Source organism: Mesoplodon mirus (genome assembly GCF_964341445.2).
Source record: "Mesoplodon mirus genome assembly, contig: HAP1_SCAFFOLD_2013, whole genome shotgun sequence".
NCBI classification, from domain to species: domain Eukaryota; kingdom Metazoa; phylum Chordata; class Mammalia; order Artiodactyla; family Ziphiidae; genus Mesoplodon; species Mesoplodon mirus.
The window spans coordinates 19,315-44,753 of NW_028294397.1; the positions used below are offsets into that span (position 1 = coordinate 19,315).

At 38.4% G+C, this 25,439-nt stretch overlaps 1 protein-coding gene and 1 long non-coding RNA gene across 3 annotated transcripts; both read right to left on the bottom strand.

The window, feature by feature from the left end:
- Positions 1-5,378: 5,378 nt before the first annotated feature.
- Positions 5,379-5,677, bottom strand: LOC309798177. The gene is made up of 3 exons (XR_014292988.1): positions 5,616-5,677; positions 5,528-5,557; positions 5,379-5,453 (listed from the first exon to the last, which is right to left on the bottom strand). It is a non-coding gene; the product is annotated as an uncharacterized lncRNA (long non-coding RNA).
- Positions 5,678-23,351: 17,674 nt separating this feature from the next.
- Positions 23,352-24,923, bottom strand: LOC309798178 (uncharacterized protein). Of its 2 annotated transcripts, none has more exons than XM_082646460.1 (4): positions 24,790-24,923; positions 24,339-24,465; positions 24,219-24,271; positions 23,352-23,922 (listed from the first exon to the last, which is right to left on the bottom strand). In XM_082646460.1, exons 1-4 carry the CDS (start codon positions 24,889-24,891, stop codon positions 23,809-23,811), a joined length of 396 nt encoding a protein of 131 aa, XP_082502586.1. In that variant the 5' UTR covers positions 24,892-24,923; the 3' UTR covers positions 23,352-23,808. The 2 variants fall into 2 exon arrangements, with proteins under 2 accessions (XP_082502586.1, XP_082502585.1); XM_082646459.1 differs by having other exon boundaries at positions 24,219-24,286.
- Between the last annotated feature and the right edge of the window lie 516 nt (positions 24,924-25,439).

Below are 25,439 nucleotides of genomic sequence, written 5' to 3' on the forward strand. Positions count from 1 at the left end.
ACAACAGCACGGAAGTTGATGAGAGCGAACACAAAAATTTATACACAAATACTAATTGTTTACTTATTATACATAGAGTGCTTGCTAATTAGATCCTACTTGCCTAGCTTTCCCTTTATTGCTTTCGTTGCCTTATAACCCTAATCCAAGGATGGAAAATGGATTGTATACGGGGTTTGAATGCAACTTTACAATCATTCTTCTATTCATTATAAATGGCCCAGAAAGGTATCAGAGAGACAGAATAAGATGCAAGAGAGCTTTAAGGTGAACATTGGGATGGCTGACAATAATGATTGTGGCTTAAGCCACCCAGTTGTAGTTGCAACTTCAAAAGATTTGTACGTTTGTATTTTGTAGAATAACACACGCAAACGTCGCGATGCTCGAAAAGGATCACCACCAGGAACGAATATTGTAAGAGAAAGAGGAACTATTAAAATCATAAAAGCAAAAAAACCGCCTCACAACGCACCTCTCCCTCGCATGAAACCTTCCCTTGATTACAAGCAGCTCCATGATCCATTTTCTAAAATGTATACATTAGGAAATAAAAAAAAGAAAATCAAAAAGAAACCGAGAAGGAAATAATATTCAAATGAATGTTGGCGGTACCATTCGCTTCGGAGTAGAGTCTTCACCATGTAAAGCATTTTGAGAGGTGAATTTTTAGCCAGATATATTTCCAGTTCGTCTTGATCTAATCTCTTTTTTAACCCACCTAAGACAACGTGTACAACGTCTAAATTTTTGTGTCGAGCCCATGGAACAACGTATAATTTCTCATCTCTCACGCAACGAATAATATGTGACTCATGATTTTCACTGTAGTTTCGCAATAGCCCGCCCCTTATTTGTGTATTCGGCTCTACAATTTTGGCTTATCTATTTAGTTTTCCATTTTTCTATTGAAATGCGTTGCTGTCGCCTTTGGCGGTCGATTTTGCAACACATGTAGTATATTTCTCCAATTTTATACAACATTTACAACTATCCACTTTAAAGAAAAGTATTTATCGCCTAGGAACCCTATAATAAACGAGGCTTGGCTCGATCTCGCGCTCCAAACAAACCGAACTCTCCATCCTTTGAGATCAGGAAAGTGGTTCCAAAAAAAAACATTACCTGGAAACATCGGTAGGCCACGCAAGATCGTATAGGGCAAATATTTTACCTGTTCGAGGCTCAGCGTAATAGATTGTAAATCCCAAAGTTATTGACCAACGCCAAAAACTCTACCCTCTTATAAATTCAGTACTACAACTATGATTCTTAAAAGAGATTTCAAATGAACAACAACCAATTGCTGGTAATAACTGGATGTTCCACGGATTTCCACTCACTGAGGTTTTTCCTCACTGATGGATCTCGAGCCGGTTAGTCGTGAGGCTACGTGGCGCGTCCCCAGGTGGCGGATAGGGGGTCAAACGCGAACCAAAAGCGACCTTGTGCTTCCCAGAGCAGCAGGTGGATCAAAGGGATGAACACTCTTTTTCTGCTGCGCAGATCTGGCAGTGCAAATTGTATTCTACAAGTCAATTCGGCCAAAAGCCTGCAAGCAAGTGACTAGGAAGTACATGGGAGGCGGTTAGGAGTCCTGTCCACTCAACTCCAATGAACTCTGGGAAAGACTGGCAAGCTACTTATTAGTATATTCAGCCCCCATGGTTAGAGCCCGGCAAGCTACCCCGTGGGTACAAAAGATGCCAAACAGAGTAAAATAAATGAGAGTCATTCCCCTGACCACGAAAGAGCCCCCGATAAGGCAGCGTTGGGTAGGACGAGTACGGAGAGGCTGCTACAATCTCAGGGCTATCTGGGCTACCTAAATGTGATAGGACTAAGGTGACGATCTGTACCTACAACGCAAGATCGCTTGCATCTGAGTCCGCTGTTGAGGACTTGCTGATGCAGGCCAGAAAGATCAGATACGACGACATCGGACTGGCTGAGACGAGGAGACATCATTCCTTTAACGCCGTTTATGATCCTGGAAAAGAACTCTTCCTTGGAACATGCGACAATAGAGGAGTTGGAGGCGTTGGTGTCCTCGTCAACACGAGTTTGGCCATGAACATCGAATCGTTTAAACAACTAACAACCCGAATCGGACGGTTAAGGTTGAAGAGATGTGGGCCTATGCCGGCTCTAATTATCTACGTCGTCTACGCAGCTACCTCAAGCTACGACGAAGATGAGGTCGAAGCGTTTTATATGGACTTGGAGAAGTTCTACAGAGAAGATCATACCTCCTTCAAAGTCATAATTGGCGACTTCAACGCTAAGATTGGACCGAACAGGGAGAGAGGCTATCCGAGTTTATCATGACGACCAAGACAATCCATGGTAACTCACAGTTCCAAAAGCCCCTCTCTCAACGCTGGACGTGGGAATCCCCCAATGGAGAGTACCATAGTGAAATAGACCACATCATAGTAAACCGAAGATTTTGCATAACCGATTTGGGTGTGCAAATGCACTGGCTCGTCTCTTCACAGGCTACGTGTCAGAATGCAAGGTTCCAAACAATGGAAGACCAGCAAAACCGTGTTGTTGTACAAAAAGGGAGACCTCCACGACATTGGCAACTATCGCCCAATCTGCCTGCTGTCCGTCGTAAATAAACTCTTTACTAGAGTCATTCTCAACAGGATGGACAGAACATTGGACGAGGTACAGCCATGCGAGGAAGCAGGGTTCCGAAAAGGATTCAGTACGATAGACCACATACACACAATAACGAGGCTCATCGAACTATCACGAGAGTATAAAAGACCGCTCTGTCTCACTTTCATCGACTTGAGGAAAGCCTTTGACTCCGTTGAGACAGAAGCGGTTATAGAAGCTCTGGGAAACCAGGGCGTCGCTACCCAAACACCACTCCTTCGTGAGCTATAGAAGAATTTCACGAATAGAATACCGAATCGCCATTTTACAACGCAATTAAAATGAACGTAAAGAGGGGTGTTCGACAAGGCGACACAATGTCGCCAAAACTTTTCACATCGAGCCTCGAAGCCGTTATGCGAAAATTGGAATAGGACAATGAAAGAGTGAAAAATGATGGTCGGCAATTACACCATCTTCGCTTTGCTGATGATATCGTCCTTATAACATCAAACATCAGTCAGGCGGAACGAATGCTTGCCGACATTGACCGAGTATGTGGAAGTATTGGTCTTCGACTATACATGACGAAAACGGTATTCATGAAAACGGATCGGTCTCAAAGGCCCCATTTAAGCTCAACGGAACAAATATCTCCGAATGCAACAGTTATGTGTACCTAGAAGAACTCGAGAACTCAACATGATGAATGACGTAGCTCCATAGCTGAGCAGGAGGAAGAGAGCAGCTTAGGGAGCTTTTAAGAGCATCGAGGATGTAGTGAAGAGGATGAAGAACACTCGACTCCGTGCCCACATTTTTGACTCAACGATGCTTCCTGCATTAACATACGCATCAGAGACCTGATCGCTACGTAGGCAGGATGAAAGAACACTCAGCGAAAGGGCGATGCTAGGAGTGTCGCGTGTCACGCAAGTGAGAGAGGGAATACGAAGCTCGGACCTACGTCAACGATCGAAAATTAGAGACGCCGTCCTTTACGCCAAAATGTCAAAAATAAGGTGGGCCGGGCACGTGATGCGACGAAATGGCAACCGATGGACAAGAGCCGCCACGGATTGGATTCCTCGGGATGTCAAGCGCACAACAGGAAGACCACCGACCCGATTCTTCAGAGTTCTTTACAAACACGCTGAACGAATGGTATGATGCTCAACGTGTCCCTAGAGCGAGCAGAACCCTTTGGACCACTCTTGCACGCGACAGGGACAGATGGAGGAATTACTGGCGCTCGCTTGATTCAATCGAAGATCAACGGGAATACAGGTGATACAGTTGAACTGGATGTTAAATTGTATGTTCAAATAAACGCTTCTGTTATGTCGGCCGAAGAGAACTGAACTTTTTCGAATTGTTCAACGAGTGTAAAAAATACAATTCATAAGCCACAGAAACATCCAGTGTTTCTCATATGCGAAGAAAGTAAAGAGAGGTACATAGAAGGACAAAGATGACTTCAGTGGTGGAGCAATATGATGCATCACGACACTTGGATTATCGAGAACAGATTTTGCAATGGACTGCAGCTTCTGGGAGAATGAACAGAACTTTAAGAATTTTTGGAGTACTTCTAATATCTCGTTGTGAAAGTAAAGTGGCTTGGGCAGGCGACGAATCAGAATCGAGGGTACCAACATCTTTTGAAGAGATGAACATATTTATTAGACTGTGCCTTCACATAACAACTGTTAACACTACTAAGAGGAATTCCAAACTTCGCTTATGTATTCCATCCTCTTGAATCCCAAATCCCATCAAGAGATAAATTTGAAAATCTGTCTTACTTAGCTTACAATGAAAGTAGAACTGGAGACTTTTAAAATGTCTTCTAAACAATATGCGAATTGCTAACTTTGCTTCAGTAGAGAAAATTTCCTGTTTGAAAACCTCTCTAGGACGCTGGAAAGATTGCACAAGCTCAAAGAGTTTTCAAATTGGTGAGTAGAAGCTCCTTAGGTAAAGGATTAACTATTCGGCTTTGATTAGACCATGAAGGAAGTGGCATGTGGTCGATTCCATCAACCATCATAGGAATGATTGAATGCGTATCTGGCCTATACACTAGCCAAAGGTGGCCCAATGATGTTTCAAGTTAGTGCTTTTATCCTTCCAAACAAGTTTTAACCAACTCGTCATCCACGGAGAGATGAAGGCATGGTGACCTTAGATGAAGGGATCGAACCTTTGTTCGATACAGTGCATATTGCAAATTCACCTCTAATCACTGCTCTACACCAGCCCCTCCTGAGGTTATATATATGTATATATATTATAAATATATAAATGTTATATGTATATATGTTTGTATATATGTTTGTTTGTATGTATATATACATATATACAAACTCCACAAGTATATATATAAATGGTATACCAAAAGGTTCAAAAGTTGATGGCAAAACGTTTAGGTTATACGAGTTGTTACGATAGAGTCGAGTATCTCTAATGTCTTCAATGATAAAACATATGGAATCATAATAATAAGCTGGTACTCTTAGTTTCCTTCTTCTTAGAACAGTTCCGTCGCGAAAAGAACTAACCCGTTTGCAAAAAAATTTTGCAAACTTTAATTTGTACAAAATAAGCTTCTCAGGCGACGCGTGATATAACGTCTGCATCGGGAAGCTGTATAGATTAAATATATGGAGAAGAGCAATAAAAAAGTAGTGGGTGGGCGAGCAAAATAAAGAGCTGAAAGGAAAATGAATCATGCTAAATAGAACGATAGCAAAATAAAGTCAAAGAACAACCGTCAATGTGGCAGAAACCTTTGAAACCATTTCATTGTCAGGAACAATTGTCTTATTCATATCTGTAGTTTTATCCTGAACAGAATATGTTAGCCTTGAAAATAAATCAGGAAGACAACCTTTACAGAAACACTTGAAACTTAACCTACCAAAGCATTTTCTGCCACAGCGAATCCAGCCTAAACTACAAATATATTGCGCAATGTTATTGCGGCAACTATAAAAGACAGCTCCTACCATGATTCCACCACTGCTACATGATTTAGTGGAAGAGAGATTACGCGAGGTACACGGCAATGATGGTTTACTTAAATAGAGCAGTGTGAATGCACCATTTTTTTACTAATTAAGATATATGCACTGACATATATGAAACCGGAGGCGCAAAAAGGTGATTATGAGCTTTTCCGTGGCTTCACTCGACTTTTTCTATGCTCTTCCAACACCTTCATTAACGATTCTGTGGAAGCACCAGAGGGTTGTTTCTGAAAAATTTTTCGTTTTAATTCTGGAAAGGTGTCCGACTAATAAGAAACATTTTCATAAACGGGTTAAAAGATTCGACATTAGAGATAATTCCACCGTTCTTCCAAGAACTCAAACACCGCGATCTCTTTTTTAACGAATAAATAACTGAGAAAAACTATGCTGTTTTTCATGCCAGGGTTATCAATGTTTCGCAAGAATTTACTAACCTAACTTATGTGTAATAGTCACTTTTAAATATACTTCTTGCTTAAGTTAAGACAATAAATACTCGTTTCAGAATTTTTGATTATCGAAGATACACTCTTCGTTAGGATCAAAGGTATACCTTTAAAACCTCTTGAATTGTCCTTATACTTAAATGAAGCGATCCCGTGGTTTCCGCAACAGAGTGCTCATCAAGTGTAGATGAAGCTAAAAAGAAAAAACAACTCTATACACATAAAAGGAACCCGAACTAAAGCCAATTTTTCCATGTAAATTACCTTCAGGCAGGATCAGAGATATACCATGGAATTCTTTAGCAAGATCATGATGTCGAGATGTAGCTTTGGCTATTAAGGCTGAAAAACATATATATGTATATATACACATATATGTATATATATGCATATATATATGTATATACACATGTATGTACGTGTGCATACGTATATATATATATATATATATATATGTAAAAGAGTGAATATGCAGTGGATGGCTATAGAATTAATATGAAAATGCAGTAACACACAAATAGGAGTGCTCGTTTTTACGACTCCTGAAGATGAAACAGAAGGGTTTGTCGGTTCGTTGGTCCTTTCGTCAACGGATTGTTGAACATTGTCATATTCATGCAATTCCTTTTCATCAACTAAATTAAAAAAAAAAGTATTACACAATGACATCACGACATGGTAGATTGCAGAGGAAATTCTACTAGTACCTCGTTAATTAGTATACAACAATTCTAGTGCAAACTCACAGTTTGATTCACGATCTGAAAGCGGGGCATCGTCGAAACTCTGATCATCGAATCTGTCTTCCACTATCTCTTCATCATCCGCAATGCTAGACATTTTGGAAGTGTCTGAAGATATTAAAGAGAACAACAAATAAAAAAATATATTTGGAATGCATACTGACTCTAGCAACGGTCATCCAGATTAAACGTTAAAAATCCACTAACATTAACGGAACAGTAAAACTCAAACACAATAGAGAAACCATTAAGAAAATCGATATATTATTTCTGAGTAATCGATATGGAAATTTCAAAATGATAAATATGAATTTTTGAATTCCAAAAAACCTACGAGGAGCACCAAGTTGAGCGAGAGTATATTTACGAGGTAGAGAACTCATTTGAGACCACTGAGATGACGGTTTACTTTTATATCAGCGAAATCAAGAAAACAACACGTACATATCTTTTACACATCTATTCGTGAAATGAAAAACATGATAACCAGCTAGAAATGGATAGAAATCAACACGTCACTATAAAATCCCTATGACCGCCAGCAGGCAGTTTCCACCGCTTCTTAATTGTTGATTTGTGCTTAGGAAAGCATTCATTATGATTATGAATGTCAATAATAGTGTCTCCTACAGTTTATTTATTCGATATTGCGCGACGATTTAAAAAAAATATTGTAGATCTCGTCGAACTGTGCGAGAGAACTATAAAATGTTAAGAGTTCCGGCTTATTGCAACTGTCAAGCACTATATTCTATTGGAAAATGAAAATAAATAAGTTGCGAACTTCAATGTTATTCCACTATTTGAAAAATTAAGTATATTATGCAATTTGTTCAGTAATCATTATTAACACTTCCGTAACGAAACTGTATTTTCGATAACAGACTATAATTTCTTCATTAATATAGTAAGGGAATTGGGAAGTCTACATACCAATAAAAACAACTTTACTCTACCATTCTAAGTGTAATGTAAATCTATTACAAATGAAGCAAAACATTCCAAAAAAATGAAACCAAATCTAAATTTTTTCAAACTTTTCAAATAAGCGCGGTAGCCGCAAATACAAACGGAGCTACGAAAAATACGTCTATGCATTCTAGGGCGAAATATTGTGTTGTTGAATTGAACAGCTTTTGTATTGGAGATAAAGGCTTTCTCTCTGAAATGTGAAAAGAATATCATTGCCTTTAGAAAATAAGAATTTTAATTTGATGGGATATCTGTAGGCAAAAATCTATAGATTTCAATGGTTTTATTCCAAGTATTAAGGTTCAATACGAACCGACAATATATTAATTTAAAGTTAAAAGCGTTCATTATTTTCTCATTGAATGCACTGGATCAAATAAATCTCGAAGGTAATGTGTTGAAAGTTAAAAGCAACCATTCAATCATCGTATGACTCCACATGACGACAGTATGACGCAGTGGTTAGAGGTGCCCTAAAATTCACGATTGATCTTTGGTTCGATTCCGGGCTTACTAAGTCGTCCATATCACTCTGGGATCGGAAAATTATTTAGACTCTTACTCTCTTACTTTTGTCAGGTATCGTAAGTTTGTATAAATTGAATATATATTCAACCATCTCAATGATGTCTGCTGAAGTCGAATGCTTGGCGTATCGCCTCACGGATTGATCAACGACGATCCCTTTGATCCGTTATTTTATGTTTTATGACGTCATATAAGGACTTAAGTCATTGCATATTAACGCATGCCGAAAATCTGTACAACCCTCATTCGAGTGGTTTATAGAGGTTTTTTTCTTTGCACTCCTTAAAACTACTGGGAACTGGGGTTCGCATATTATTTGAAGAAGAACGACTATAAAAATACCAAGGGAAACATGTGTTTAAAGTAAACATCAATAAAATGCTCATTTTCTGTTAATATCTTTAGTACTTTAGTGCTTCGTAAATAACACTACCGAATAGTTTTTGCGCTTGATTAATTAATCTGCAGCTGTTAATAAGTAGGCAGCTAGGCTTTGAAATGACAGCCACCTGAGCCTTCTCCATAAGCAGCACAATCACGCGTGTTGTTTTTTTCAAATAATTGTCCTCGAATGAAGATTAGATCTGTGCTTGGAAATACACCTGCAAACATTTTGTAGAAATTCACAATTGCTTAGAAGTTAGGTAAATCTTAAAGGTTTAGAACATTAGGATTATGTCGAGTATTAAGTTGACATCACTGCAGTTTACAAGTTTCCCTACAGCCTCAATTCACCGCCATCTTCGTGGAATGATTCAAATCATCTGCAATCTGTAAATGAGCTCCTTTCATCAAAAATAACATGACAATAAATATAAATATATAAATATTATATGACGAGAGAACCGGCTGATCAAGGAGATTTAGAGTAAAGACTGTTAGTAGACTGAACCGGAAAGAGGCTATTTCGATTATATCTCAGTTCTTCATTAGTAATCTGTTGCCTTTCATCATCTTTAGTAATAAAGTTTTTGTATTATCTCTAGCAAAGCAAAGGTGTTACGAAATATTGCTAAGAAATGATGAAAACTGAAGCTAGATATTAGTTCACCTAACACGGTTGGTGATTATTAAATATTAGCTATACACTATTTTTGCAGGAAAATATAACAGGTTAAAAAAACACTGGAAGTAGTCCAAAACAGGAAACAATGCTTCTGTTCAATTGTGAACATAAAGATCTGAATCCAATTCTACTTGAGAAACACAGTGGTTCTACCACTTCTTTCTATTATATGAAGTTGATGTAGAGAAAGTTGTACTCTAATATTCTTAGTTCTACAATACCCATACCATGTCCTAAAATCTCCTCTAAAATTCTGCTTTTGCATCCCGACGTCAAAAATGTGGGCTGTTTCTTAGAAAGCCACATCTTAGCTCAGAGTAAGCTTTCTTAACCGTAATAAAAACCTTTAAAATTTACACATTTTTGCGAACGAGGCACATATCGGTTGCATAAAATTCTGCATTTTTGGAAGCGATGAAGTCATTGAATGCAGTTTAAGCCTTCGTTTGTTTCTGAAATTTTTACCGAACAGGAAGCTGTCGAGATGCTTGAAAAAGTCGTAGACGATAGATAAGAGATGCGGCAACTATGGTGAGTGAGGCAGGGTTTCGTGGCCCAGCTCCTTCGACCGTAGCAGGGGAATGACAGCGACTTTTATATTTTCCAAGGTAGAACTCGCCGTTACGATTTTTTTGAAACAAATGTCGCCCTGTGCATTCCTTGGCCTAATCCTCATTGCTGTTTTAAATACTCTATTCTGCAACAACGCCCGAGTTTGATCTCGTTTTCTCCTATTTTTTTCAAGCCGAATCCACACACAAATCCGTGGACCTTCGTAGATGGTGAATACGAGGAAACCAATAAGAGATGTGCTGGGACCCGCAGAACATCTGACGTCGGATCATGGAAGAACAACTTTGCTCCTGTTTTTCGCCCTAATCTTCGTCCATAATTCAAAATACTCCACGGAGATATGTGAAAAAATTCAACTCAGTTAATCCCAGACACATAGTTGGTGGCTAACTTATTAGAACGCCAAAAACGACTACGTTAGTAGATAGTGAAACGCTGAAGAAATGGATTTTTGGCTTCTGAATTGTCGGGATGATTTATATTTTTCAAATACAGGTAACCATACTCATGAATAAATCTATGAGTTTTTCTCAATGTGCATGGATTGTATTTTGCATGTCAACTGACCAGAAGGCTGAAATGAAGTGAGGTGGTAGAAATGGGACACCGTGTGAGGTAGATTCCAATAAATAAACCCGACTTGTAATAGGAGGAACTTGACAAGCTACACCTTTGTTAGGTCCTGCATTGCAATGACAAAGCTTGGCAAGCCTGCCGTGGATATCTTTTATCACAGATATTGAAAACAAAAAGCCTCATACAAAAAAATCATTGTGCTCCTGGTGCTCATGGGGTGTGGAGAACAGATTAGTCGACTGTGTCAGAGATGAGCATAAACGGTTTCAATCAATTGATAAACCACAAAACTGATTGTAAAGGTAATGCAGCAAAAAATTATAAAAGATTGAGGAAATATTTGGATTATTTAGAGTAGATTGCCCAATTTCGCAACGCGAAAAGTTCACGTTTTTTTTCACCATTTTTCTTAGTGATCTTGTTCTAATACTAACTTGTACTGATTCTGGGTGGGTACCTGTAGCGTAGTAGTTAGAGGTGCAATGGAATAAGCACTATCTGAGTGTTTGATCTGAGAGCCGATCTAATCAAGTCCTTCCTTCCTCTGGTAACGAGAAATTGGTGCCAGACTAGTCTGGGAGGATAAGGCCAGTGATTTCATACATTGCCAGGTAACCGGAACTCATTGCGTTCAATCACTTTTACAATGCCTGAAGTCGAATCCATGATGCATTGCTCAGAAAATCAACGATAGTGACCAATGCCGAATGGTTTGTCGATTGTCCTTCATTGATTTGGACTACTGAGATAATGTCGTTTCAAAATTTGACTTTTTTAACTTTCAATTGAACAGTGACGCAAAATCGTTGAAACTGGTTGCATTGAACTGCATTTGGTCAGAGAATTGCTAATGATCAATGGTTACAACGTTCGTTTCGGAATGTTTATTGATGGAGAAAAGCAGCTTGAGGATTACAAGGATCGCAGCTACCCTTATGATGACCAAGAGAAAAGACACATGAAGAAAACCCTGAAACACATTTGTGCGAAATTACGCTCGAAGAATTTTGCGGCCACTTGTCATGGATGTTATTGAGCACATGAAATCATAACGCATAAAATCCTGGGAAAATTACTACGGCAAGAATTAGTGTGCAGAAGTCGCTATAATGTACTAAAAATTGGAATATAGGATGTTGATGAAAGATCGGTAAAGACGGTTTCTACTACATAATTATTAGCAGCGCGAATTGCAAGTGGTAGTGTAGAAGGACATGTTGGAGTTGGACATGTTTACTAATTTAAAGTGGGAATTACGGATTACTGCCACTTCAAAATCCTGGACAACTTCATTCGCACTAAACATCAATTCAGAAGCGACCAAACAGGCCTTTGACGACTTCAGACTAAAAAATCTTATCTTCTGCGTGGATGGAATGTCTAAACTTGTACAGTTTTAAAAAAAATTCAGTACTTATTAAGGCTTTCACTTTGGCCGATAAAGTTAATTTTTTTAACGATGTTGTAGTGGTGTTCAATTTTCTGCTCAAAATCGGATATTTATTGCTAAAATACGAACATGATCGGCGAAGTATCCGTTATTGAGGATAGGTTGAAAGAAAGCTAACGTTAAAAGTGCGAATAGTTCAGACCTTTGTGAGTAGATTTATTCTATTGGCTATCATTCTTTGACGAAAAAGTATACAGCGGAAAGAAGTGCTGGTAAGCAATATTTATGTTAAATCTAGCTTCACATATACGGAATGCTGCTTTGGAACAGTTATAGGTGTATAGTAAAATAAAGCACGCTGAGAGAAAGGCAAAGGGAGGGGCACGGATGGTGTAATGGATAACTGGTGACCCCCCGGAAAGGGCAATCATCTGGTTGGAAGTTCGCACCGCCCCGAAGTTTTGCAAATATCTCAGTGTCTTAGCGGTTATTTCGATTGATAATAACACTACCGATTAACAGAAATAGGTAGTTAAAAATGAAATTCAAAATTATAGGTGTGTTTAAATCTAGGCAAATTTTCATCTTTAAATTTTGACCCCAAATTAAGTAAAACACTAATCCAGCACAGTATCAAAATGGTGTCTTAATGGCATCTCTTAATGGGGTATATTTAAGGAAATATCAGCTTGAAAACTAAACTATATTTGGCACTCGACATGATTACTACATTAAATCCGAAGGCACTCGAAAAAGTCTCTTGCACGCTTTCTCGACGCTTTTCACCCGCTCGATGCTGATTTCTTCAAGTGTTGGATGGTCCAATTGTAGGTGAGGAAATCGAATGCTGTTTTCGGATGTTGACTGGTCATAGTGAATAGACATGTGTAGATAACATGGTAAACCCTGAAATTTTCGATTTTCACAGTTTGAATCCATTGATGCCAATGAATATGAACTGTATACTCCGTGTCGTCACTTTACTCTTTATATTCGTTTATGTAAAAATCACTCTTTTATATTCGATCACTTATTTTTAATTTCAAAAAGGAATATTATTTTGGACAAATAAGCAATACTTAGAAAACTAAGTATAAAAAATAAGGTTTATCCATTTACCACGTCGCATTTTAAAAAAAAAAGAAGAGCAAGAGTAGAAAACGTGAAATATGTTAGTTTTTGTGACACTCTCCCTAGCTAAGATAAGTGCACGTTAAATGTAAGATGGCTTTAAAAAAAAACCTTTTGAAGGATGCGAGTAATCCTAAATGCTTTATGCCAAGGATTAAAAGTCCGAATGACGACTGCAGAGATTTTCATGTGACACAAAGGTTTTGATTTAAAAAATTAGTACATAAAGGAGGCAACCAGATGATATTTTATTGTTTCTGGTATAATAAAAAGTGATTTCGCCTTTTATGGTCATTGTTTTTCCATGAGATAGCGATTTTTTACTGTGGAATTATACTTCTTGATTCTTCTTCTTTGAACGAGCACGAGGTTGTTAAGTTTATTATGAGGCTGACGTTTCGGCCGTATCGCCTTCTTCAGAGCCTGGAAAGGTCGACTGACAGCGATCTACCATGCCAAACACGTCAATAACTCAAACAGAGAAACTCAAAAACCAAGTCCTAACCGCGTAAATAACATCGAATACTCACCACTTCTCTGCCTTCGACCAACCGCTAGGTTGTGTCTGCGGAAGAGGAGTGAGGTATACTTCCTTCTAGAGTGCCCCTTTATCAGACTAGAAGATCAACCTGATATATTGTGCGAAATCACGTGTGATTAGGAGGCACTCTTCCTTGCGGTTCATGTTTGAGTTCTTGAAATTAATCCAAAATGCCTCAAGAACTTTGCGTGTCGATATGCTAGTTTCTTGCTCAAGAATATTAACCTTAACATCAAAATCCTCTCCGTTGTGTCTTTGTGTCCTATGCGTGCCTAGTGGAGTACTCGTTTTGCTTTTAAATTTTCCATCTAGGTGTTCTTCTATGCGGACACAAAGAGGTCTTCCCGTTTCGCCAATATATTCGTCTCCGCAAGTTTGCAAGAAATCAGGTACACTGTACCTGAGATCATGCAATCACCGTCTCTACCCTGAGGGCAAATGCAAAATAATATAATAAATAAATATAAATAAATAAAATAATGTAATACAAATACAAAATATTATACATTACATGTTTTACACATACATTACATGGACGATGCAAAATTTTTAATAACACCAGTTATTTATCTGTAAAAAGTGAACTACCAAAGTAGGAAAGTACTGTAAGTTTTCTAAGGTGTGTGTACTTTTCATTTTAAGCTTATTTCACTTTAAAACATTCATCATGCCATCTCATTGTGTCATTGGCCTTTTATGTCAAGAAAGTGATTTGGATGTCCGATGGCAAATCTCCATTTTGCTGACGTATGACAATGTGACAATTCATTGTGACAGCTTTCTACCAGTACATCTCACATAAGAGATCCAAGAACAAAACCAAGTTCTTCAGAATTCACAAGTTATTCAGGATGTACTGAATTTTAGTGCAGATGTAGTGCATTCCATAATGATGTACTTTATGTACGAATTTCTAAATAAGAGAAGGCATTTGTACACCGATAGTGTTGGTATACAAGTATTCCTTTGGCTGAGGACTTACTGCATAGAAGGACCTATCTTATGGGCTGTATTATAATATCGCATATATGTATGTTCTCGAACAGTAAGGGTCTAAACCAGCAATAAAAATTGGTGGTAATAAGAATTAATAATTGTTTCCAAACAGAAAATCTTCTCACCCCTAATGTCTGAACAGTCTGAAGAAGAATTCTCAAAGAACTGCAATGATGCTGTTATGTATCCAAATTATTTCCAATAATTTCACTGTCGTGAAAAGAAACACAGTAAGTTAGAACATTTATCATTACTGATTTATTATTACATCATAGTGAAAAGCTGTCCTAAGGTAATGAACCTCAATGTCTAAACAAGGGAATATCTGCGTTTTCTCATTGGCCATAATCTGTAGTGTATATTCTCTTAAAAAGCAATACACTCTTGTCCCAAATTGAGCTGCTCTAAATGGAGGTTTTTTATAAATTATTAGGAGAGAGAACGGTTTTCGAAGAGCTATTCCGGACATACGATTTACGTCGAATTTTCTTTTCTAGTGATTTCAAGAAGTGCGGTAAGAAAACCTCTGGGAATCTTTCAAGGGGTGTATACCGATTTTGGTACACATGGCGTTTTTGTGTTAAGGAAGCGAACCGAAAAGCTATATTCTAGGCAGCAGAATCCATTCAATTTATTCATTAAATTTCATAGAGTACTATTAAAATTAGGAATTGATAACACATTAGAAGTGATACTGTTCAGCAAAAGAAAGTATTGGTTCGATCATACACGAGGACCATTAAGCCTATCATCCCTCCGGAGTCGGGTTGGAGAATTGGTACCAGACTTGTTCAGGACCAATTGGCTTCTTCAAATCCGCATAACTGGCGACTACTTAAGGGTTGAACAACAATTGTTTAATTTTCAATTATGAAGTAGTATATGTATCAATATCCTTCATATTTTTACCCAGATGTCTCTTTAGTAAATTCCAGAAGATTACACTTTCCTAACCATTTAACAACATAATAACCTTACTGGTTCAATGCGGCACCAGACCAACGAAGCCCTTAAACCTTGAATTTGGTTTGTAACATTGTTGTCGAGCAGTTCGTCTGTTAACAAATCGGAAGATTCAAATCGCTGCTCTCATGAAAACAATCTCAGGTGATAAAATAACGATGGATTGTAGACGATTTATTTATAAAGGTCATAATTTACTTTTAAAATGATATAATCCTGATCAAACACAACATGGCTACTCTGAAAAAAGGAACAGTTGGAATCTACTAATTCTACCAACGAGACACTTTTCTTTTGTTCGCATAGCATTTTGACGTCTTGAAATCGACGATTTTCCTGAAAACGTTTTCAGCAGCGGTCTAGTTTTTAAAGACTTCTTAGTAGTAGTAGCTTTCGAGATTCCTGCGAAAAAATGGTAATCGGTTAGCCAGAGATCCGATGTGAAATGATTCGTATGTGAGGGTTACGTAAATCTATTAGTCGAGAATCTACAGCGTTACAGGTACCAGATTTTGTCGAGGATTTTTGTACAAAATAATTGACTGTTTCTGGTTGCCCTTTTTAAAATGTGTGGCAAATTTGATCTAATTGTCCAAAGCCATATAACATGGATCTAAAAAGCGACAATCTTGCTAATTTCAAAACAATTTCCACGTAAATTAGTTCTTTTATTAAGGCTAGCAAACGGATAAAAAGAATCGCGAAGAAATACCTTTCTAATATGTATCCACCCTACACACATAAATTAGTTGGGCATTTTAGATTCTTTCGAGTTTTTTCTTCGTTTCATTAAACCACAATATTATTTGACATCGGTCTCATCCTATGCACACTTTGGTTTTTTTATGTTTTTTTTTTCATCGATATTTCCGTTTTCTTGCCAAGTACGATAGATTGTTGTGGTTTTTGTTATTATTTGAAAAATAAAGGACAATCAATCAGTGCTGATCAGTATCGCGCTATGCATTCGACTTCATCAAGCATTGTAGAGATTAATAAATGCATATATTTGCCAATAAAATGACTTTCGGTGGCCTACCGATCTATCACGTCAGTGTGTTTATCCTCTCAACCAAGTCTCGTACCAATATACCGATTCCAGCGGAATGGAAGGTTTAGTGTGCCTCGGTACGGGATCGAACCAAGGATTGTTGGAAAGCGTATTGCAGGCCACCTCTAACTACTACGCTACACGCGCACCATTAGTATTTAAATCAGGTGTATTGCAAATGCCATTTGAACACTTTCAACTATAGCAACACTCCACGAAAGTAGTGTATTGTAACCATTCAGGATTCTTTTTGAGATCAATTGAGAATTGTAGAACTATTTTATAATTTTCTGCGTTATTCGTTTCCATCTACACATGAGACTCTACCTATCTTTATTCATTTATTCACAGATAGGTCAGTGACTCCGTCATTGATTGCCAAATAAAATCATTACAAAATTCTTTCTGGTTGAAAGCCACAAGCCATATGACGTCTTACTTTCAAAGGAAAGGATCCTAGATAGTCGATCTCGCGCACGCTCCTCCTCCTTAGGTTACAAAAGAATTCTTCATCAGTACTGTCCGATACGCTTGTTGAGTGTTCTCTACAATTTTTACACGAAGATTACCCTCTTCTGCATATCGTGAACTTTGAGTCACAACAACAGCAATCAGGATTCCGTCATGAAACCTGTTGTATGGACCACATCCAGGCCGTATTCAGGACCATAAGAGTATGTCGACAGCATCATTTGCCTCTTGAATTCACTTTTTTCAAATATGACATTACATTAAACGCATTTCCAGCGTTGGAACGAAATGTATCACAAAAACACAGCTTTTATATCACCCTCTAACCATACATCGTGAAAGAGATCCAGAGATCGAAATAAGAAATTAGAAAATCTCTAGTTAAATATAAGATTTGATCCCATCTATTGCAGCGTTTGGTCAGGAACAGCTACTTTGTAAGTAGATTTCTCGTGAAAAGTGTCTTCTGGTTGAAGGCTCCTCTCAAACGATGTTGAATAGCTCGAGGCCAATGATTGCCTTAGGCGAACTAGCTGGGAGCAAACCTACAAATAATACAGCTATGAAAACCAGACATTGCGAAAAATTACCGACTCACATATATAGTAGACATCCTCAGCTTCTGATCGAAAAGTCGCACGTCCTCTTTGGTAATGGGATGGTCTTCAGGAGGGCAGAATGATAACTCTTCACCAAGAAAAGCATCCGTAAAACGAATCCCTTCACACAGATGTGAAATGTCTTTCAATTTCTCGAAACTAAAACTTCGTGAGCTATAAAAAATACAAATAAGAAATATGTACAAAACTATTCTGAAATGACAGAGATACCTTTAAGAAAGTAAAAAATAGTGAAACGTAAGGATATGAAAACACCATATTCATGTCTCAAAAAAGAAGAATGAGGAGAAAGTAAATCAACCATCTTAGTCGTTGACGAGTGCGTTCTTCTCCCCAATATACCATCACTTGAAGCTCAGTAGCTGTTCGCTGTTGCTACAACAAAACTACTTTAAATGGATCTAATAAGTTTCGAAATCAAAAGGGAGTACAGAAATACAGGTATGCAAAAACGCCTACTGCTGTTGACGCAGTAGAGACAATTGAGTTCATTGAAGATATGGGAGAATGGAGACGTATGGAGACCAGCTTAAAAAGGCTAAAATAACTGTAGGCGATATTAAGCGCGTCAAAATTTTTTGAAAAGTTAGATGAGCGTTACGATAAATTTTTCTTCAGGATAAAATCATAATTATAAGTTTTAAGTGAATTTTGTTTACGACCACATATCTAAATGTGTTACTACAGAGGACATTTAAATGAAAATAAAAACAAGACGTAAGCAAAATAAATAACAGTGAATATCCTTTCCTTAGAGTCACCACGATCTATCACAATTCCAGGAGCTGGACGAATATCAGCAGGAATGTGTTCCAGAGCGCCAGATTCTGTAGTGCATAAAACGACTACACGGGAAAACGCTCGTCTAAAAGTTCAAGTTTTATAATGAATCATATAAGATATAATAACATACAATGCTCTTCCAATAGCTTCTGAATCAACAACGGTTGTTAGTAACAAACCGGTTTCCTGAGTTTGTCAACGAAAATGAGAAAGTTGATTCATGAGAAGACTGTAAGATATAAGTTCCATTTCGTGAAATACGTAGGTCATCTCTGGCCTTCACTGTAACAACTGCAGCTCCACCCAGTCCTCGAACCGGCATCTTAAAAGAAATAATACTTTATGTAGAAGTGTATTAGAAAAGTAGAAAGAAAAATTAAGAGTTTATTTCAGCTGAAAGTAACCATAAAAATGAAATTAACACCATTGAAGTTACACAACAAAGATTTAAGAAAAGAAAAGAAACAATGAAACATTATCTATAAATAAAAGCTTATAAGAAAAAAAAGAATACCCTATAGTTCACTTGAGGTCCACCTCCTCCCTCCACCGCAATCAGAAGATTTGTATAGAATCGAGCATTCTGAGACGGGGAAAATTCAATTCGAAGCGGAACAGTACGACGTGCATCCAGAAGTAAGATTTGGCTGTCCAAGAGCTGCAACCAATATGGTCGTTCTTCATTAGAGCATTGAATAGTGATAGGAAAGATTTTAGAAAATAACTAGTGTACAGTAAAAGGTGGTCCAGAATGACTGAGCTTCGCCCTTATTTGAAGAGAGGTATCTGTACGATTGGTAACATCAACGTTCGAAACAGCTGTATCTCCAATAGCTACGAAACCGAACGCTACTTCGAGTTGAGGGATATAAAGCACAGACCTAAATCTCAATTTTCAGAAAATAAAGCTGTCATAAAATTCTTATTGGTAAGTGAAAAAAAAACCTCCGCGTCGGATTAGAAGTCAGTTGTGAAAAGCATGGAACCATAGCGTTTGTAGATAAAGAGCTAGATGATCTTGCAGAGGAATGCGGTCGAGAGCTCAACTAAAGATATATTCGTCAACTTCATTCACTCGCACGTCATTAGGTTGTATGGGGCATACGAAAGAAGTGAATAACGACCAAAAACAGCTACGAGCCGCTCTCTGGGGAACTTAGCAAACCTATTAGTTGCCTTACCGACCTTTGAAGAGTATACGTGGACTTACTTCTTCAAGCTCTGAAGTGTCTCACCACTTCTTCCCAATCATAGAATCAACCAGTATACACAGAATCAAGAATGATTATGACTAATGTATGTTGTGTGCAAACCATCCCAGCACAACAGATATAGGAATTATATCTTTGATCATAAAAAATACATAGTTGGTTTTGGCTTACATTTACTCACAAACAGCAATAGGACGCAACATATAGTACTATGCAGCTAACGGAGTGAAGTGTCATCATAGAGATATGCGTACAATTAGCAAAATATGTATGAAAAACAGCTTGAATAGCTAATAAACAAGCAAACAACAGCACGGAAGTTGATGAGAGCGAACACAAAAATTTATACACAAATACTAATTGTTTACTTATTATACATAGAGTGCTTGCTAATTAGATCCTACTTGCCTAGCTTTCCCTTTATTGCTTTCGTTGCCTTATAACCCTAATCCAAGGATGGAAAATGGATTGTATACGGGGTTTGAATGCAACTTTACAATCATTCTTCTATTCATTATAAATGGCCCAGAAAGGTATCAGAGAGACAGAATAAGATGCAAGAGAGCTTTAAGGTGAACATTGGGATGGCTGACAATAATGATTGTGGCTTAAGCCACCCAGTTGTAGTTGCAACTTCAAAAGATTTGTACGTTTGTATTTTATAGAATAACACACGCAAACGTCGCGATGCTCGAAAAGGATCACCACCAGGAACGAATATTGTAAGAGAAAGAGGAACTATTAAAATCATAAAAGCAAAAAAACCGCCTCACAACGCACCTCTCCCTCGCATGAAACCTTCCCTTGATTACAAGCAGCACCATGATCCATTTTCTAAAATGTATACATTAGGAAATAAAAAAAAGAAAATCAAAAAGAAACCGAGAAGGAAATAATATTCAAATGAATGTTGGCGGTACCATTCGCTTCGGAGTAGAGTCTTCACCATGTAAAGCATTTTGAGAGGTGAATTTTTAGCCAGATATATTTCCAGTTCGTCTTGATCTAATCTCTTTTTTAACCCACCTAAGACAACGTGTACAACGTCTAAATTTTTGTGTCGAGCCCATGGAACAACGTATAATTTCTCATCTCTCACGCAACGAATAATATGTGACTCATGATTTTCACTGTAGTTTCGCAATAGCCCGCCCCTTATTTGTGTATTCGGCTCTACAATTTGGCTTATCTATTTAGTTTTCCATTTTTCTATTGAAATGCGTTGCTGTCGCCTTTGGCGGTCGATTTTGCAACACATGTAGTATATTTCTCCAATTTTATACAACATTTACAACTATCCACTTTAAAGAAAAGTATTTATCGCCTAGGAACCCTATAATAAACGAGGCTTGGCTCGATCTCGCGCTCCAAACAAACCGAACTCTCCATCCTTTGAGATCAGGAAAGTGGTTCCAAAAAAAAACATTACCTGGAAACATCGGTAGGCCACGCAAGATCGTATAGGGCAAATATTTTACCTGTTCGAGGCTCAGCGTAATAGATTGTAAATCCCAAAGTTATTGACCAACGCCAAAAACTCTACCCTCTTATAAATTCAGTACTACAACTATGATTCTTAAAAGAGATTTCAAATGAAAAACAACCAATTGCTGGTAATAACTGGATGTTCCACGGATTTCCACTCACTGAGGTTTTTCCTCACTGATGGATCTCGAGCCGGTTAGTCGTGAGGCTACGTGGCGCGTCCCCAGGTGGCGGATAGGGGGTCAAACGCGAACCAAAAGCGACCTTGTGCTTCCCAGAGCAGCAGGTGGATCAAAGGGATGAACACTCTTTTTCTGCTGCGCAGATCTGGCAGTGCAAATTGTATTCTACAAGTCAATTCGGCCAAAAGCCTGCAAGCAAGTGACTAGGAAGTACATGGGAGGCGGTTAGGAGTCCTGTCCACTCAACTCCAATGAACTCTGGGAAAGACTGGCAAGCTACTCATTAGTATATTCAGCCCCCATGGTTAGAGCCCGGCAAGCTACCCCGTGGGTACAAAAGATGCCAAACAGAGTAAAATAAATGAGAGTCATTCCCCTGACCACGAAAGAGCCCCCGATAAGGCAGCGTTGGGTAGGACGAGTACGGAGAGGCTGCTACAATCTCAGGGCTATCTGGGCTACCTAAATGTGATAGGACTAAGGTGACGATCTGTACCTACAACGCAAGATCGCTTGCATCTGAGTCCGCTGTTGAGGACTTGCTGATGCAGGCCAGAAAGATCAGATACGACGACATCGGACTGGCTGAGACGAGGAGACATCATTCCTTTAACGCCGTTTATGATCCTGGAAAAGAACTCTTCCTTGGAACATGCGACAATAGAGGAGTTGGAGGCGTTGGTGTCCTCGTCAACACGAGTTTGGCCATGAACATCGAATCGTTTAAACAACTAACAACCCGAATCGGACGGTTAAGGTTGAAGAGATGTGGGCCTATGCCGGCTCTAATTATCTACGTCGTCTACGCAGCTACCTCAAGCTACGACGAAGATGAGGTCGAAGCGTTTTATATGGACTTGGAGAAGTTCTACAGAGAAGATCATACCTCCTTCAAAGTCATAATTGGCGACTTCAACGCTAAGATTGGACCGAACAGGGAGAGAGGCTATCCGAGTTTATCATGACGACCAAGACAATCCATGGTAACTCACAGTTCCAAAAGCCCCTCTCTCAACGCTGGACGTGGGAATCCCCCAATGGAGAGTACCATAGTGAAATAGACCACATCATAGTAAACCGAAGATTTTGCATAACCGATTTGGGTGTGCAAATGCACTGGCTCGTCTCTTCACAGGCTACCTGTCAGAATGCAAGGTTCCAAACAATGGAAGACCAGCAAAACCGTGTTGTTGTAGAAAAAGGGAGACCTCCACGACATTGGCAACTATCGCCCAATCTGCCTGCTGTCCGTCGTAAATAAACTCTTTACTAGAGTCATTCTCAACAGGATGGACAGAACATTGGACGAGGTACAGCCATGCGAGGAAGCAGGGTTCCGAAAAGGATTCAGTACGATAGACCACATACACACAATAACGAGGCTCATCGAACTATCACGAGAGTATAAAAGACCGCTCTGTCTCACTTTCATCGACTTGAGGAAAGCCTTTGACTCCGTTGAGACAGAAGCGGTTATAGAAGCTCTGGGAAACCAGGGCGTCGCTACCCAAACACCACTCCTTCGTGAGCTATAGAAGAATTTCACGAATAGAATACCGTATCGCCATTTTACAACGCAATTAAAATGAACGTAAAGAGGGGTGTTCGACAAGGCGACACAATGTCGCCAAAACTTTTCACATCGAGCCTCGAAGCCGTTATGCGAAAATTGGAATAGGACAATGAAAGAGTGAAAAATGATGGTCGGCAACTACACCATCTTCGCTTTGCTGATGATATCGTCCTTATAACATCAAACATCAGTCAGGCGGAACGAATGCTTGCCGACATTGACCGAGTATGTGGAAGTATTGGTCTTCGACTATACATGACGAAAACGGTATTCATGAAAACGGATCGGTATACACTAAATTCGTAGCCTACAGAAATAAGCATAATTGACATTATGAGGTTTTATTCTTCATCATTAAATCGAAGATGAAATAGCTGCCATCATTATTACACTGGTGTAACCGTATCTTATTTTTTTGTTAAAAATTCTTAAAATTAGTCTTGAGAACTAATTTTTTTCTCATTTAGCAACGATCAGACAAGCCTGGACAAGTTTCTTATTACCTCCGATTCAATTAAATCGAAGATCTTCACGTCAAAGAAGGCATGATTCTGAATTTCCGTGATATTTCAGTGTCTCCTCACTTTGCCTATATGATCCATCCTAATGAACATTTTCGAAAGTCCCTACGCAAGCATAGGTGTCCTTAGTCCGATGTTATGTCAATTTTACTGATGGTAACTTAGATGAAATAGTTGAAAACTGGAGAACAATTTTTTGAGTTGTGTTGATGTGTAGGTATATCTTGATATATAAGAAGGTTCTGCTATTATTTTACCGTTAAGTAATTCTGCAATCCTATAAGAGGCGTGTGAAAAAAATCCATATCAGTCGGTTTAAGCATCCAATAGATAAATTCGGTAAGATTTCAAGTCAAAAAACTCATACCTAAGCGTCTCAAAATTTTGACTAGACTTTCATCGCAATTGGTAACAATAACACTTGTAGCCACAGATTTGAGCATGTCGAGAACTTCCTGCTGCTGGAAAAGAACCACTGTCAAGGAATTTTCAAAAAAACTGGATGAATCGATTTCTTAGAACCAAAAACATTAGTTCCAGCGAGTAGCCTAATAAAATTATATTTGAAAAAAAAACAGACCTATAATACAGAAAACAATAAGCCTTAGGTCAAGAGTTTAGAATTATGAAGAAAGATAAAATATGCCACTGACAGTTCGTTAAAATCAAACACGCCGCAAGGCACTAAGAGACTGAGATTTAAGAGATACATCATGTTTCCAAATTACTTTACACAGACGTAAACGTGAAAACATACCTTCTTCTCAAAGTCCTCCGTGAGTAGACGGTTTTTATCGAGGTAACCTCCATCTGTACTAACCGTTTCTGAAATTTTAATAACCAGATGAATAAAGCAAGATAATATTGGAGTACTCACCATCAAAACCAGTTGAATTAATACTTATTTGACTTAATTCGCAAAGTCGCAGAAGTCTAGCACACTCTTTCCGTAATCCTTTATTTTCGTCTCCAATCGAGAGTAGGTGATCGCGAATTTTCTCGACCTTAATATGGAGAAGAACCACAAAAATTCAGCTCTAATTGATAGCTTAATATCAACACATTAAAACTATGGAAGTTAGGATAATAAAATAGATGACCACTACAAGAAAAAGCACTAATAACCAGTTCTTCATCCGAAAAGGATATGAAACAAAGCGCTTTTTCATTCACTGCATCCCTAGTAGGCAAAATGGAACAATCAAAACAGAAAATAAGGCGGCAAGCTAGGAAAAGTTTTTCGACAGAATGAGATATTAAAACGGGTTAATTACAAGGAACGTAAAGAACAAAGATCGAAGAGACCAACACAAAAAATATCCACATACTATTTTTAAAATTTCACCCTTACTAAGCCCACTGAACGACATATTAGAGTAGGATAGGTTAGCAATGCGAATCTTCTTTTCCAATGTATGATACCGAGACATATATCCCTGCAAAGATAGATCGTCGCAAAAAATAAAGTTACACCCGAATCTAACCAAAGAGACATACGACGAGAGCAGTACTAGTCTTGTTCAATTCCTCCGAGCTTCGTATTCCCTCTCTCACTTGCGTGACACGCGACACTCCTAGCATCGCCCTTTCGCTGAGTGTTCTTTCATCCTGCCTACGTAGCGATCAGGTCTCTGATGCGTATGTTAATGCAGGAAGCATCGTTGAGTCAAAAATGTGGGCACGGAGTCGAGTAAGGCGGTGATCTGATCCAGTGCGGAATAATGGGATTACGGATGTGTCAAGCAGGTAGCACTCTCTCTTTCTGTTTTCGCCATGTTTTACCTCGTTCTTTCTGAAAAATCAAACTCCAAGAAGCTCTCACAGGATTTCAGCAAAATAAATCCCATATCCATTTCTTTTTGCTATTCTTAATTTTTCGACCTTATAATCACTCTAATGGGCTTTATATTATAGCTTTCAAGTCTCAAATAACAAATTCATAGCACTTATGCTTGTGGATTTCTTCCTCCAACAGAAA